The following is a 15,582-nucleotide window of genomic DNA, read 5'->3' as shown; positions in this document are numbered from 1 at the left end:
ATTATAGCTTCTTGGTACATAATGGCTACCGTAGTTGCAACACGCATTTGAAAAAGCGAGGCGCTAGAGAGCACTATTCATTTGAATGCAAAATACAATTTCACTGCTAGATGGGAGAAATTCCTACACAGGGTACCTTTTAAGACGGAAAGACAATACCTTCAATAAAAGACTGTGTCACATTTGGGGTTGACATGCATCAAGGGCCCCTGTCTGTCCCGTGACATCATAATGTTCTGCAAAAACACTTTTCTGGCCATTGTTCAACGCAATAACTCAGGAACAGCAGGGGAGACATTTGGTCGGATACTGATTTGGTATCCGACCAAATGTCGGTCTTGATAACTGGTGATTATATAAATCTTCTGTGCTGCCAGGTTGAAGATGGGTGTGAAGCATCCACGTTTCACCAAAAAATAGACTTAATACCTTTTGATAAAATTCCTTCAAAGTCCTCACTACATATATTATATGAGTCTGGATGGACATTGATTAAGACAACAATAACTGCACTGGTTGGTGAAGGCATACGTCCCCAAGGCGGTTATTCTAGTTTTGTAAATGTTTTGGCACCTGTGGTTGAGTGGAGGCCTGTAACAGTGATAATAGAAGAAGCAAAAACAGGTGCAACAACATCAAAGCCTATTAGATTAAAATAGTTTCTATTAGCCTTTATTGCATCTCATATATACTGCAATGTACATTGAGAGAGAGAGAAAAAAAGAAAGAGCAAGCTTCCTGCTTTTCATTTCTCTCACACAGCGTCTCCGGCTGCAGCAGTTAAACTTTCCCTCCGCTTAATCTTCGCCTCCGCTCTTCTTCTTTCTGTTCATTATTCTCTCCTCACATTGTTCCTGCTGCCCTTGTATTCCTGTCAAAGAGCCTTTCACAGGGCACAGTGGAGGCCACACACACACACACACACACACACACACACACACACTCACACACACTCACTCACTCACTCACTCACTCACTCACACACACACACACTGTCTTTACCTCACACTCCCTGATACATCACCACACACACACACACACACACATGTCAGGGTCTCTTTCAGGCGTTTCGACAGGGAGGAGAGGGGTGACGCGTGAATTTGAGCTCAATGTTGCATTCCTCTTTTTGTCACCACAGCGACCACCCCCCCCTCCCCCATGTTAGAGAAACTACTCAGAGCTGCACCCCAGCCTCTGAGTCCCAGAGACTTTTTAATTTAGTTTAATGATACAGCTAATATGCACGAAATGTACGCACTAAACCACATTAGAAACACACACAATAAGAAATAGACATTCATTCCCATTTGGTAGAGTAACTGTATCTGTCTTCTCCCACGCGTCCAGACGGGTTCGGGGAAGACCTACACCATGGGAACCGGCTTCGACGTCAACATCGAAGAAGACGAGCTGGGTATCATTCCCCGGGCCATCAACCACCTGTTCAGAGGGGTCGAGGAGCGCAGACAGACTGCCTCCGAGCAGGGCAAGCCTGTTCCTGAGTTCAAGATCAACGCACAGTTCCTGGAGGTGAAGAAACACACACACACACACACACACACACACACACAGATCAAAACTTTCACAGGATTGACCCAGAAATGAGTGTTTTGGTTTCAGAATAAGGAGCAATAATCAGCCCTCGATCTAAACTCTAAACTCAGGACATCCACCAGTCCACTTGCGTTCCATTGATTAGGTGTAAGCATGCATGCAGACAGCAAGAGGTCAAAGGTCAGCAGAGGGTGTGATCCAGATAACCCTATAGCCATTAAACTGTCATTAGCCTGTCCCTGTGGGCAGCTCCTGGCTTTATTTTTAACCGCCAACGAGCGGCTGCTAACAGCTGGTGAAGAAGCAGCTGAGGGGGAGAAAGATGAGTTTGGGAAATATAACAAATGACAGTGCTGATTATGTAATAAATTACACTGACTATTCATGCAATAATATGTGTCTATTGTCTATTTTCTGTCTGTCTGATTTTTATTTGTTTTACACACTCTCCAGTTATACAACGAGGAGGTGCTGGACTTGTTTGACTCGACGCGAGACATTGAGGCCAGGAAGCAACGATCCAACATCAAGATCCACGAGGACGCCAACGGAGGCATCTACACCGTGGGGGTCACCACCCGCACCGTCACCTCTGCGGCTGAGGTCAGCTTTAACACCCAAAAACACCATTCTCCGTCTTTGTCCAGCATTTTTAGCTGTATTAACTTAGAAGTGGCTTTAAAAAGCATTGTTTTTTCAGTATAATCCCATCCTAATGAACATTTCCAGAAATGGTTTGATACTCCAAACCACCACTATTATATTAAGGGTATTAAGGAGCAGTTTACCCAATTAGAAAAACATGTTTTGCTTTCTATCCATGCAGATACAGTAGTTTAGGCTGTATTTTCACGTTTTCAGACATCTATGAATGAGATGTATCCAATATTGTGGAGGTGAATTGAATTTTTATTTGTTTTGCTCACAGCACTGAAAAACTACATTTACATATACATTTCAGCAGCAACGTGTCTTTCCAAAAACAGTATCCATGTTATTCTAGATATTCCACATACCTCACTGTGAACCGTAGTACGGTACTCTTTTCTGCTGAAGAAATAGGCCCTGTGAAAGCTGATTGTGGATCAGTGACGGGGCAATGAAGGAAATAGAAACAGCGTTACCTTTCGTTGTCAAATTCTCCTAAAGGAATCTCGTTGTCCCATTGACATAATGGACAGTTTCTATATTAATATCATCCAATGACCCTCACCCAAAGGTGTCTGTATGTTTTGTGGTCTTTCTTCCCTCCTTCTCTCCTCTTAACAGATGATTCAGTGTCTGAAGCTGGGCGCTCTGTCTCGTACCACCGCCAGCACTCAGATGAACGCCCAGAGTTCGCGCTCCCACGCCATCTTCACCATCCACCTGTGCCAAGTTCGAGTCTGCTCTCCCGATAACGACGTACGTGCTCGAACACACAGCAGTGGATCTCTGCCGCCACTGAACCTGAATGTTACTGACACTTTGCTAGATTGAGATGATTACCATCTGCAATTTCACAATCAAACCCTTAAATTGTAGCACTTGCTGCCATTTTGTTCTCTTCCAGGATAATGTAACAGACAACCGCCTAGCTAACAGCTCAGAGATTAACGAGTTTGAGACACTGACAGCCAAGTTCCACTTTGTGGACCTGGCTGGTTCTGAGAGACTGAAGAGAACTGGAGCTACAGGAGACAGGGCTAAAGAGGGCATCTCCATCAACTGTGGGCTGGTGAGGAAGACAAGAGCATGTCTGAGTCTGCATTGGACATTTTACCTTATATTACATAGTGAAGTGCAGGCATAGGTCATGTAGTCATGTACTGTGTTAATGCATTTGATCCATTATGGATCATTATCTACCACAAAATTGTGTCTCTTTCTTCATTGGGGTGATAATACAAAAGCAGCGAATCTGTCATTCTACAATTGCATGTCAACATTCACCAGCGTCAGTTGATTTTGTGGAGCAAGAGAGCCCCCAGGTGGCCAGAACATGAACTGCATATTAAATATCTTTCCTTAACACAAGTATGATTATTTATCGCTTCACTAGTCCTGGAATTGTTTTTAACCCTCAAATATCCAATCAATAACTTTTGTTGTTTTTCCCTGTCTCACCTTAGCTTGCTTTGGGAAATGTCATCAGCGCTCTGGGAGACAGGAGTAAGCGCTCCTCTCACGTGCCTTACAGAGATTCCAAACTGACCCGGCTGTTACAGGACTCGCTAGGCGGCAACAGGTTTGTAAACACTGTGTGCAAATATGGATGTATATCTTTTGACAGTGGATCACAAACCAAGTATTTTGATGCTGCATACTTTGACGTACCTGCTTTGAAATCAGTGATTAAGCTGTGTCCAGAAGTGCCACCAGTTTTAACCAGAGAGCAATATTTACATGCACCCTGTAGGCAGTGGTGAAATGTAACTAAGTACATTGACTTGTACTGTACAAGTACTGTACTTAAGTACAAATTTGTGGTAGTTGTTCTTTACTTAAAGCTTTTCTTTTCATGCCACTTTCTACTTCTACTCAGCTTTAGTTACAAGTTACTTATTACAAACTAAGATTTTTGCACACAAAACACATGTAGTTTATAAAATACGATTTTATTATAAATTAATCTACCAACAATATACAGGCCTACGCTGAAATGATTAGACGATTAAACGATTGATTGGTTCTAAAATGTGAGAATTTTTCTGCGTTGATTACTTTAAGTACATTTTTTACTTATAACAGAGTATTTTTTACAGTGAAGTATTATTACTTTTACTTAAGTAATGGATACTTCTTCCACCACTGCCTGTAGATTACAAGTTTCCATCAGTACACCTAACATGGCATTCCTCACCACTAATTTGCCTAAAGTAGTACAAAAAGAACTTATTAGTTTTACAGATTAATCATTGCAACCGATCACCCTTCTTCTTTTGTGTCCAGTCAAACAGTGATGATCGCCTGTGTCAGCCCCTCGGACCGGGACTTCATGGAGACCTTGAATACTCTGAAGTACGCCAACAGAGCCCGAAACATTAAGAACAAGGTGATGGTGAACCAGGACAAAGCCAGCCAGCAGATCAGCACCCTGAGGACGGAGATAGCACGACTGCAGATGGAGCTGATGGAGTACAAGACAGTAAGAAGACAGAAGGAAAGGAGGGAGGATAGTAGATGGAAGCGATGCATAGAGAAAATAAGATCAGTGCACATGATATGAGTGGAAAATATATTTCATGAAATTAATTATCCTGCCTGATGCTCAGGGGAAGCGTATGGTGGGTGAAGATGGCATGGAGGGCATCAACGACTTGGTCCATGAGAACTCCATGCTGCAAACAGAGAACAACAACCTGAGGGTGCGAGTGAAGGCCATGCAGGAGACCATCGATGCCCAGAGAGCCAGACTCACACAGATCCTCAGTGACCAGGCCAACCAGGTCCTGGCTAAAGCAGGTGGGCAACAAACTCATTTGTACTGCCGTAGTGGGGAACTATATTTCTCAACTACATTACGGTGTAAAAAAGAATACAAACCATATTTACATATATTTATTTGATTTTTACGGCAATAATGTCAAGCTTTTCTTTTTTTTTGCAATTTAGGTAAATCTTTTTTATCTAGGTTCTTAGCTTACAATATAACCACCATGAGACAGCTAGTTTTTTGCATATATTCTTTAAAATCACTATGGATATCAGTACTCTCTTGTCTTGTCAAAAGCGTACACCCATTATTATAATATAGTTTATTAGAAGTAGTAGTGTTAGTGCGGCTAATGCTACTTCCTAACTAATTACTTCAAAATGTATTTAGCTAATAATGTATTTAGCTGCTCAGATTAGCATACATTATTTTGCACATACACAATACATTTTGGAACTCTTGCTATCTGTTACCAGATACCTTTTTTTTTAATTAGAATGAAATTGTCAGTATTTATCATAATGTTTTATTGTTGGTTGAACACAGTTTTAAGCACAGAAAAGTGATATCCACTTAGTTTACTGTTTTAACAAGAGTCTACAGCCATGCTAGCAGCTCTGACTCAGTGGTGCTACAAGCTCAATGCTAATGTCTGTATGCTAACATGCTCACATGCTGAAGTTTAGCAGGTTTGTTTATAGTGTTCACTATTTTAGTTTAGCATGTTAGCATGCTAACATTTGCTTATTAGCACTAAACACAAAGTACAACTGAGCCTGATGGGAAAAATATTAGTTTTTCAGGTTTCAGGCTAAATTAGAATGTTGACCTGCTGAAGGCGCTACATGAAAAGTGAGCTGGTTCACCAAAGCATGTTTTTAAAATGGGTGTCACAGAAGTAGTGTAAGAATAAAGAGTAGCTTTGTAGGGAAGGTATTGTATGTAACAAAAATGTAATTACACTTAAAAGTCTTTTTGGTTTCTCCACCACGGCTCCCGATAAGTCACCATGAATCCATGTAAAAGCTAAAGTTATGCCTCTGCTTTTAGGTGAAGGCAGCGAAGAGATCGGGAACATGATTCAGAACTACATCAAAGAAATCGAGGAGCTCAGGTATGGGGCGACCACTTTATTAATTTATTTTGGTATTATTATTTAATCAGCAGCCATTTATAACAATTAAACACAGTTGTTCATGCTGTGTGACAGTAATAACTGTATATGTTTCCCACTTGGATTCAGAAGTGGACACTAAGCAGAGGTAGAATCAACTCAGGCAGGTTTATTACAAAAATAAAATGTGTAAAAAATGATCAGCAAAAGGGCAGCGGTGGGCAGACAGATGAATGATGGCGTCTCTTTCTGAACACCACACGAGATGGACCGGCAGCGTTCACACACAGGTGGAGCTCTAAGCAAGGCAAAAACACAGGATATCAGACAAGGGAACAAAAAGGCAGGTAATAGTAATCTCACAGAACTATACTAAGTTTAGCCGTAGCGTTGTTACCTCAGAGGTGAACGGACAAACTGGCGAAGACTGACTGTAGAGCCGGGGTTTATCACTGAGCAGGTTGATTTGCAGGGATGAGCTTCAGGTGTGAGACGCTGCCGGAGATCAGATGAGGAGAGCGATGGAAGCTAAAGAGCCACACCCACAACCGCACACACAACAAACTAGACAGAACATGACAAACAATGACGGACAGAAACAGCAGGGAGGGGAAACAGAGGAAACGAGAGGACTAAGGGAGTGGCACAGCCAGATGATGACAATAACACTGTCATTTCCCCCCTCTCTTAGAGCTAAACTTCTTGAAAGCGAGGCTGTGAACGAGAGCCTCAGGAAGAGTTTGTCTCGGGCCTCCACACGCCCCTCGCTTTACGGCGGCCCCGGCGGCTCCTTCTCCCCTGCCCTCCTCGCCCCTGAGAAGGAGGCCAGCGACGTCATCGAGATGGCCAAGAAAAGCCTGGAGAAACTAAAGAAGAAGGAGAGGAAGAAGAAGAAGAGGTATAGTTTGGGGGTCTGACACACTTGTAATTATCTCCTGGCTCCCTGCATTAGCACTGTACACCCAGATGTTTCTCTAATGGAATGAAGGCTGGATTTAGACAAGATGATAGCAACAGCTATTAATGATGATGGCTGGTCTGTCGAGGTCTGGCACGTTGCAGCACACTGATCATTGCATTAATAGTGAGGAATTTAATTTGTGATCTGGTCATTTTGTTTTTAGCAGGATTCTTTAAATCTGTCTTTGTCATCTGCATCTCCATAAGCAGTGTTCATCATTCGAACACACTGTGTTTGTGAGAGTCTCTGCACTTGCCCCGCCCTTTCTTGCTGCTCTCTCACTTTCTGTTTTTCTCCTATCCTGTAATATTCCCTCACTTGCCCTAACTTCTGCATCCCGTCTGCCCCTCTCTACCTCCACCTCACCTCGTCACCTCACCATCCACACCTGCCATCCTTTTCTCTGAAGACTGAGGCGATATGAGGAGAGTCACCACCACGAGGTTGAACCCACCAGGTTTGCTACATCCCACCCAGGATTGGGTCAAATCTGAAGCTGGTTCAATTACTAGCGGTGCAAATCATGTGTTTTTGTGCTCAGATTGAAATGCACCAAATAATCGAAAGGATTTCAGTTGATTGTTGACCTATGTCCCAACCCAAATCTCCCTTTCTAAGTTCCCAAAGTGACTAACTTCTTCTGCACCCACAGGTGGTTTACACACCTGGAGGGAAGCAGATATTTTAACCTCTTCCTCTTAACCCTCTGCTCTGTCACTCTTTTCCTCTTCACTGCAAACGGCAAGATGTTGATCAGATCTCATCATGAGTGTCCAAACCATAGACTGTATATTAATGGACAGCGCATATGTGACGTCACCCATTGGTTTGTGGAGATCTGCTATGAGTCGTCGAGTTTGCCGTTACGGGCGCAGCCATCCTGGTTGCGGATGTGACAATTTTAGACGTGAGGGAGGAGCCCTTACACTCTTCGTTATGTTACACACTTTCACTGGCAATCACATCATAGCCACGCCCTAAAACACCCCCTGCTTTATCGACGATTTTAAAATCAACGAGACCATAATTCAAAAAATTAACATCATTCTGTATTGCAGAAGACTTAAAACTAGCGATTGAGACCATAAACTCATTATGAAAATGTTTACTGAGGTAATAAATCAAGTGAGAAGTGGGTCACTTTCTCATAGACTTCTACAGAAACCGACCTCCTTTTGCAACGGCACGTGTCCCCCCCCTGCTGGAATTCAGATAGAATGCAGGTTTAAGGCACTTCCGCATTTGCAGCACTTGGCCGAACTGGATGCTTTGTCCATTAATATTAACAGTCTATGGTCCAAACCACACGTGTCAAACTTAAGGCCCGCGGGCCAAATCCGGCCCCTCGCAGATTTGGTTCCGGCCCGCATATCAATTTAGGTTCACAATACATTTTGCCCCACCAAGTTTTTGTCGCTTTTTTCAACGTTTTTGTCGCTTTTTTTTCAACGTTTTTGTCGCTTTTTCCGAAGCTTTTGTCACTTTTTCTTTTTCTCTTTCTATGATGGCTGAGGAACTTTTTTTCTGACTTTTTTTTCGACCAAACTGTAATTAGAAAGCTATATGAGAAATGCAATAAAACAGTCAAAGATATTAGACTTTTCCTATTAAATGAAAGCATCTTAATAAACTACACGTCTGGCTCTTCTTCCAGTGTGGCCTTTAGTGAAATTGAGTTTGACACTCCTGGTCTTAACCTTAAAAAGAAGGATAAAAAATGGAGTTGGGAGTCAGATGTAAAAAAACAAAATCAAGTTTTTATGATGATGGTCTGTAGAATATGGTCAACAAATCTTAGTAGTGTGTGGCAGCCCTCGAAATCGTAACAATTTGTAATAATAACTGTTAATGGTGATCACTTAATCATTTTTGCCTTTCTCTGTCGCAATGTCGCACACCATGTAATCACAATGAAATGATTCATTAATACACTGATTCGACATCTGCTCCTGATCTGATCAAGTGCATACTAATTTGCATGTGCACTTTACCCATCCTTGTTGTAATTGGAATTGCTGTCAATTTCAAATCGGACCTGCAGTATAAGAACTCGGTCGGCAGCTGAGTAACTGTCTTTTCCTCTTTCAGTGTTATCAAAGAGGAATTGCCAGACAACGACCACGAGCGAGGCAACGAGGAGGCAGAGGTGGAGAATCACTAGATCAAGCTTTTTTAGATTGCAGTTTAAAGATCGCACATTGTGTATTTTTCCTGTCTTCTTCACACGTGCGCGTATATGTCGACAGGAGGGCAGCGACCACGAAGAGGGCGAGGACGCAGATGGAGAGGAGGAGGACTTTGACATGGCAGGAGACGAGACGTCCGACGATTCTGACTCTGACGAACTGGAGGAGAAAGGTAAAATTAGCCATTATGTACGGCTTCTTTTCTGAAGTGACAGTAGGTGATATAGATATGGAAGAGGCGTCAGGATCTGATGATGTGTATGTGCGCAGAAAACGTCCAGGCCGACCTGGCCAACATCACCTGCGAGATCGCCATCAAGCAGAAGCTGATTGACGAGCTGGAAAACAGCCAGCGGCGTCTGCACACTCTAAAACAGCAGTACGAGCAGAAGCTGGCCATGCTGCACAACAAGATCAGAGACACCCAGCTGGAGAGGGACAAGGTGCTGCATAATATGGGTAAGAGACGCATGCAAACAGGTACTTGACTTTGTAACGGGTCCCTAAACACCTCTCTGAAACAGATAAGATAAGGGAATCTGCTCGAGTTCAAAGAACAAAACAATAAAAAAGTAAACAAGTAAAAATCCCACATTGAAAATGTTACTTCAGTAAAAATATGCAAGTATCATCAGGCAAATGTACTTTAAGGAATAAAGTAAAAGTACTCAATTCCAAAAAATCCTCACATTTTAGAAACTGGAAACGGTCAATCAACTAAGAGTTTAATCAGCTGATCATTTCACCTGTACTTGTAGGCCCTTATATTGTTGGGTAGTTTAATTTATAATAAAACATCATATTTTATAAACTGTGTGTGTTTTGTGTGCAAAAATCTGTTTGTAAAGTAACTAGTAACTAAAGCTGTCAGATTAATGTAGGAGTAAAAAGTACAAAATTTCTCTCTGAAATGTAGCGGAGTAGAAGTAGAAAGTGGCATGAAAAGAAAAGACTCAAGTAAAGAACAAGTAACTCAGATTTGTACTTAAGTACAGTACTTGAGTAAATGTACTTAGTTACATTCCACCACTGCTGAAAACTCCATTGTTTCCTTGTTCATCTCCAGGTTCAATGGAGACGGGCACGGAGGAGAAGGCCAAGAAGATCAAAGTTGAGTATGAGAGGAAGCTGAGCTCCATGAACAAAGAGCTGCAGAAGCTCCAGTCGGCTCAGAAGGAGCACGCCCGCCTGCTGAAGAACCAGTCGCAGTACGAGAAGCAGCTCAAGAAACTCCAGCTGGATGTGACCGAGATGAAGAAGACTAAGGTAAAGGAATAGGTTGTGTTCCTTAGATTCTTTTCTTTTCACTTTTACGCTTGTCATAAACCCGGCTCTAAGTCACGACAAAAACTGGGGAAGCGTCACAAGATGCCAACAAAATAATTTATTACAATAAGATATATAAGGTTAAACATCCTATGTAGGTTTGACACTTTATATTTAGGAAACATTTCATTTGACACATGGGATTATAGAGATAAAAAGTTAAAAAACAATAAGGTGGTTAAAACAAGACTCTCCTACAATAGGAGAATGGTTAGATTTGGTCCTACTCCCTCAAAATCCAGACTGACAAATATTCTAGGATACGGTCTAAATGGACTGGGTATGTTGAACATATAGGCCTAAAATCAGATTTTGTTTGAGGCATTTTTGTTTTGTTGTAATCGTCTATGTTTATGCATGTCCTTTCTTTTCTTTCAGAGAAGTGTAGTGAAACTCCCCCCTATGTTCTAACTGATCCTACTGTTAATATACAAAAATGTAAAAAAAACAAACAAAAAAACTGGGCCTGGGAAGAAAACTGACATCGATATGAGGATAACTATGGACACAGATGGAAAATCCTTGTGGTTTTCTTTTCTATCATTTTTTTTTCTTTCTCTTTCTTATCCTCTGTACCAGGATCCTGTAAATCATATAACAAAAGAGAAAATACGTAAAGAAATCAGTTGGCCTCAATAAAGATAAAATAAAAATAAATAAAAAGATATATAAGGTTAAACTAAATACATCTAATGCAAATACAAAAGGAATAACCGAACCAAACAGAACCATTGCAGGGCCTCCGGTGAGCAACCAAGCTCCTTGTCTTGTTTCAGTGCTGAGTTTCTCCTGCTGTGTTGTGTTTTTCCACCAGGTGGCGCTGATGCGTCAGATGAAGGAGCAGCAGGAGAGGAATCGAGTCACAGAGTGCAGGAGGAACAGGGAGATCGCCTCTCTGAAGAAAGACCAGCGCAGATCTGAGGTGAGAGAGATGGAAACACTCACAGAGAGCTATACAATTTATTTAAGTTTTTATCATTTTACATATAGTCATATAGCCAACATACTTGTATTTGGTTTATATTATACATGAGCAAGTACATAGTCAAGAGTAGGGCTGTGCAATTAATTGTAATTTTAATTGTGATTACGATTAGGGCTGGGCAATATGGAGAAAATCAAATATCACGATATTTTTGACCAAATACCTCGATATCGATACGCAACGATATTGTAGTGTTGACAACACTAACATGTATGCCATATTAGGATATTACGATATCCAAAATCTAAGACTATATCTAGTCTCATATCACGATATCGATAAAATATCGATATATTGCCCAGCTCTAATTATAATTTCAGCTCCTCATGATCACAAAAACAGAGTAATCAAGAAAAACATTACCTTTTGCAACTAAACTCTTATTTCGTCTTGTGTTTTGAATAACAAAAAAAAATTCAAACAGGAATTAAGTATTAAGGGAAATTTCACAGTTCCAGGTGTTTTCACTACTGACTTGTTTAACTGTTTCAGAATTTAAGTTCAATAAATGCAACATCTTTCCAAAAGTCAACCAGTAATCCTGTTCAGTATTGATCAAAAATAATCTGATCATGATTTTTTTCCATAATCGAACAGCCCTAGTCAAGAGTAGACCCACCTTAACTCCCAACCAGTTTACCAACCTTTTTATTTTCCAACTTTCATTCCATCTTACAGCACCAACTGAAGCAGATGGAAGCCCAGAAAAGACAGCAGGAGTTGATTCTTCGCAGGAAGAATGAAGAGGTGAGACACACACACACAGTCACATAGGGGAGAGTATGGACAATATCACTGGGTTTGCATCCGCTGTTGTTTCCCTCTAATAGGCAAAATGACTCTCTTTTTGTGAACAGGTGACAGCTCTTAGGCGGCAGGTGAGGCCCGTGTCTGGGAAGGTGAGCAGGAAAATCAGCTTACCTGAACCCCTCCAGGAGCCGTCGCACAGAGCCACCCCAGGAAGGATGAATACATCCGGAACATCTGCGGTCAATGGAGCCAGGTGCGGTATCTGAGCGTGTTTATGTGTGCGTCACACTGTTGACAGTGCGTGTTTAAACCGTTTTAAAAGAGCCGTATCTTTCTCCTCAGGAGTTCCCCGGTACGGATGGGAAGTACCTACCTCAGCAGGACGGCCAGGGCCAAATGGCAGTCACTGGAGAGACGTGTCACTGACATCATCATGCAGAGGATGACCATCTCTAACATGGAGACAGATATGAACAGACTGCTGAAGGTAACGCGTGACTTCATCAGATTCAAGATGGGCCGGAAAAAATAAAGCAATTTAAACCAGAGTTCCAAAAACCCAAAGCTTGACAAATGTATGTTTTGTTAAACGGGTTACTATAAATGGCTTTTTTTGTCCCTTATTCTCATTCTTCTTTTGTTCCTCTCAATTCCCTTGCCCTAAACTCCGCCACCGCTTTAGCAACGGGAGGAGCTGACCAGGCGGAGGGAGCGTGTGTCCAGAAAAAGAGAAAAGATGGCGGTGGAGGGTGCAGACGCCGACCGCTCCCTGGCCTCCCTGAACGAAGAGCTTGAGTCTCTGAGCGCCAACATTGACTATATCAACGACAGCATCGCCGACTGCCAGGCCAACATCATGCAGATGGAGGAAGCCAAGGTGAGGTGGTGGGGAATCCCAGGACTCTTATTCCTTGGTAGTCATGATGCGTGTGGTTGTAATGCTTAATAAATGAAGGTAAAGTTTGGTAAAGGAAGCATACAGTTGATCACAGTGCACACTGATGTGTATCACTACCTCATTAGCTATACTATGCTTGTACTGGACTGTAAACCTCAGGCAAACAAGTGGGAAATAATTGCACAGTTCAGCACCACTGACTATAAATAAATAAGCATCAGACATCAAACAGCTTACTTGTCAGAGTAACAATGGCTCAATAAAACAACAACCACAGTCCATTACTACAGCCAAAAGCATAGGTCCAGCAGCCTGATGATGCACACTGAACAGCAGTTAAATAGATCAAATGTAACTTTACAAATGTGTTATTTGAAGAGCATTTTGCTCTGCCTGGCTTCACATGTTCATATGACACATCCACTCTGTGAGACTCCCATGATGCTCCAGACATACTGTAGTTTTTGATGATGAATTGTTATTGAGCTTAAAGAATGAGCAATCAGAAGTTAACAGCAGGATGAAAAGTGGTTCCAAAATCCTGTGGCTGCTGTCACTGGTGCTAAACTGTGCAATGATGTATCAGTTAAAAGCCTGAGGGCTACAGTGTTAGCACTGTTATAATGCTGTGTAAGATGGTGTGTTCAATACCTGTGGGGGCTTTGGATTGTGTTGCTAACTAACAGCTAGTATGAAACAAGTGATTAACTAAACTAAGGTGCACCATTAAAACTTGAGGAATCAGCTAGTAAAGACTTCAGTAATGTGTAAATTGGAAACATTTATAGTGCCTATGCCTATGTAAACAGGAAGTCACTGTACCGTTAATAGCTGTAGTACAACTTTGAAAAATTACAGTTTTAGGAGGCAAAACAAATCCTTTATAAATGTAGTTATCTGCATTAGAAATATGTGCGTCAGAATTAGTTATACAGTTTACAATGAGAGAGAAATATCTGATTAAGCTAACCTAACATGACTTATTTGGCCTTTTAGGCTATTAACTAACACTTTGTAGTTTGAATTAGCTATATTGTGTTATATCTGTGAAATGTAATTTAAAACCATATATGTTGTATGTCGTTATTAAACAGCATTTGAATCAAATGCCATGCCCGTCTGTAAAACACATTCTCATTACCTATTTTTGTCATTAATCTAAACGGGCAAATGTAAGCAAACTAAGGTTAGCTTTGTTAAGTCGCTTTAGTTAGCTACGCAACACCTGGCAGGTGGGTGTGAGTATTTAACAACTCATCTCTGCGTAAGAACTAGCTTTAGAGGTGCTGGTAGGCCGTTTTTGTTACATTTGGACAGAGCCAGGCCAGCTGTTTCCCCTTTTTTCAGTCTTTGTGCTAAGCTAAGCCAAGCTAACTTAACCGGCTGCTGGTGGTAGCCTTTTATTCAACAGACAGATATAAGAGTAGTATCAATATTTTTGTCTAACTCTTAGTATGAAAGCGAGTAAATGTATTTCCCAAATTGCACAAGCTAAACTACGGTCAAATAAATTGTCCTATGACTGACTATTTTACAATGAATGTGCTTTTGTTCTGCTACAGGAGGAAGGAGACACAGTGGATGTTACTGCGGTGATCAGCTCCTGTAATTTATCAGAAGCCCGCTTCCTTCTGGATCATTTCATGACTATGGCCATCAGTAAGGTACTTATTTTACCTTTGCTGTTACCTTTATTAAGACTGCTAGCATTAAGATTGATCATGCAAGCCCACCCCAGCATGTTAATCAAGCACAGGATCAATTAAGATAACATGAAGCACTCCTTATTTTTTAGTACAAATGCCCGGTTAAAGCAGACCCATATCTTACGTATACCGTTGGTTGTTGTGGCAACTTGCATACAATTTGTCTGTTCATCTTGATCTTGCTTTCGTAGTCATGGTTCCGTTATAAGATTAGATTCAATGAGACTTTAAATGGAACAACTTGATTAAATTAGGTTTCAATTAAATTAGATAAGATTAGATTTGATGAAACCTAATTGGTTCAGTAAGGAAATGCATTCAACGCAGAGGCAAAGAACAAGACAAATAGAACAAATTAAGAAGTGGAAGTAATTACATAGACTACTAAAGGTAAAGCTACAGAGCCTACATTAGGTTGGCCTGTTGAGATATACAAACAGTAAAAAAGAATGTACTGCTGTGTCTCCAGTGATAAGTCTCCTGTGTCATCATGTGTCAGGGTCTGCAGGCGGCTCAGAAGGATTCCCAGCTGAAGGTGATGGAGGGTCGGTTGAAGCAGACGGAGATAAACAGCGCCACCCAGAACCAGCTGCTGTTCCACATGCTGAAGGAGAAAGCAGAAATCAACCCGGAGCTGGACGCTCTGCTGGGCAGCGCTCTGCAAGGTGGGAAACAACAACGAATCCA

General features: G+C 41.5%; 1 protein-coding gene across 1 annotated transcript in view; it reads left to right on the top strand.

Annotated features, from left to right (window-relative positions):
* The window catches only part of LOC116054592 (kinesin-like protein KIF21A), a 38,744-nt gene that overhangs the window by 15,809 nt on the left and 7,353 nt on the right, over positions 1–15,582 (top strand). The window contains exons 3-23 of the mRNA XM_031306214.2: positions 1,348–1,530; positions 2,008–2,157; positions 2,824–2,958; positions 3,107–3,271; positions 3,666–3,781; positions 4,486–4,681; positions 4,809–4,998; positions 6,020–6,083; positions 6,775–6,981; positions 7,454–7,501; positions 9,133–9,190; positions 9,291–9,402; positions 9,501–9,689; positions 10,297–10,496; positions 11,371–11,478; positions 12,220–12,288; positions 12,399–12,544; positions 12,634–12,778; positions 12,974–13,168; positions 14,752–14,853; positions 15,395–15,560. Coding sequence (XP_031162074.1) covers positions 1,348–1,530; positions 2,008–2,157; positions 2,824–2,958; positions 3,107–3,271; positions 3,666–3,781; positions 4,486–4,681; positions 4,809–4,998; positions 6,020–6,083; positions 6,775–6,981; positions 7,454–7,501; positions 9,133–9,190; positions 9,291–9,402; positions 9,501–9,689; positions 10,297–10,496; positions 11,371–11,478; positions 12,220–12,288; positions 12,399–12,544; positions 12,634–12,778; positions 12,974–13,168; positions 14,752–14,853; positions 15,395–15,560 — 2,944 coding nt within the window. The remainder of the gene's footprint in view (positions 1–1,347; positions 1,531–2,007; positions 2,158–2,823; positions 2,959–3,106; positions 3,272–3,665; positions 3,782–4,485; positions 4,682–4,808; positions 4,999–6,019; positions 6,084–6,774; positions 6,982–7,453; positions 7,502–9,132; positions 9,191–9,290; positions 9,403–9,500; positions 9,690–10,296; positions 10,497–11,370; positions 11,479–12,219; positions 12,289–12,398; positions 12,545–12,633; positions 12,779–12,973; positions 13,169–14,751; positions 14,854–15,394; positions 15,561–15,582) is intronic.

This window comes from Sander lucioperca, chromosome 20, assembly GCF_008315115.2.
Source record: "Sander lucioperca isolate FBNREF2018 chromosome 20, SLUC_FBN_1.2, whole genome shotgun sequence".
In the NCBI taxonomy this organism is placed as follows: Eukaryota; Metazoa; Chordata; class Actinopteri; order Perciformes; family Percidae; genus Sander; species Sander lucioperca.
This window is presented reverse-complemented; position numbering and strand designations above follow the sequence as displayed.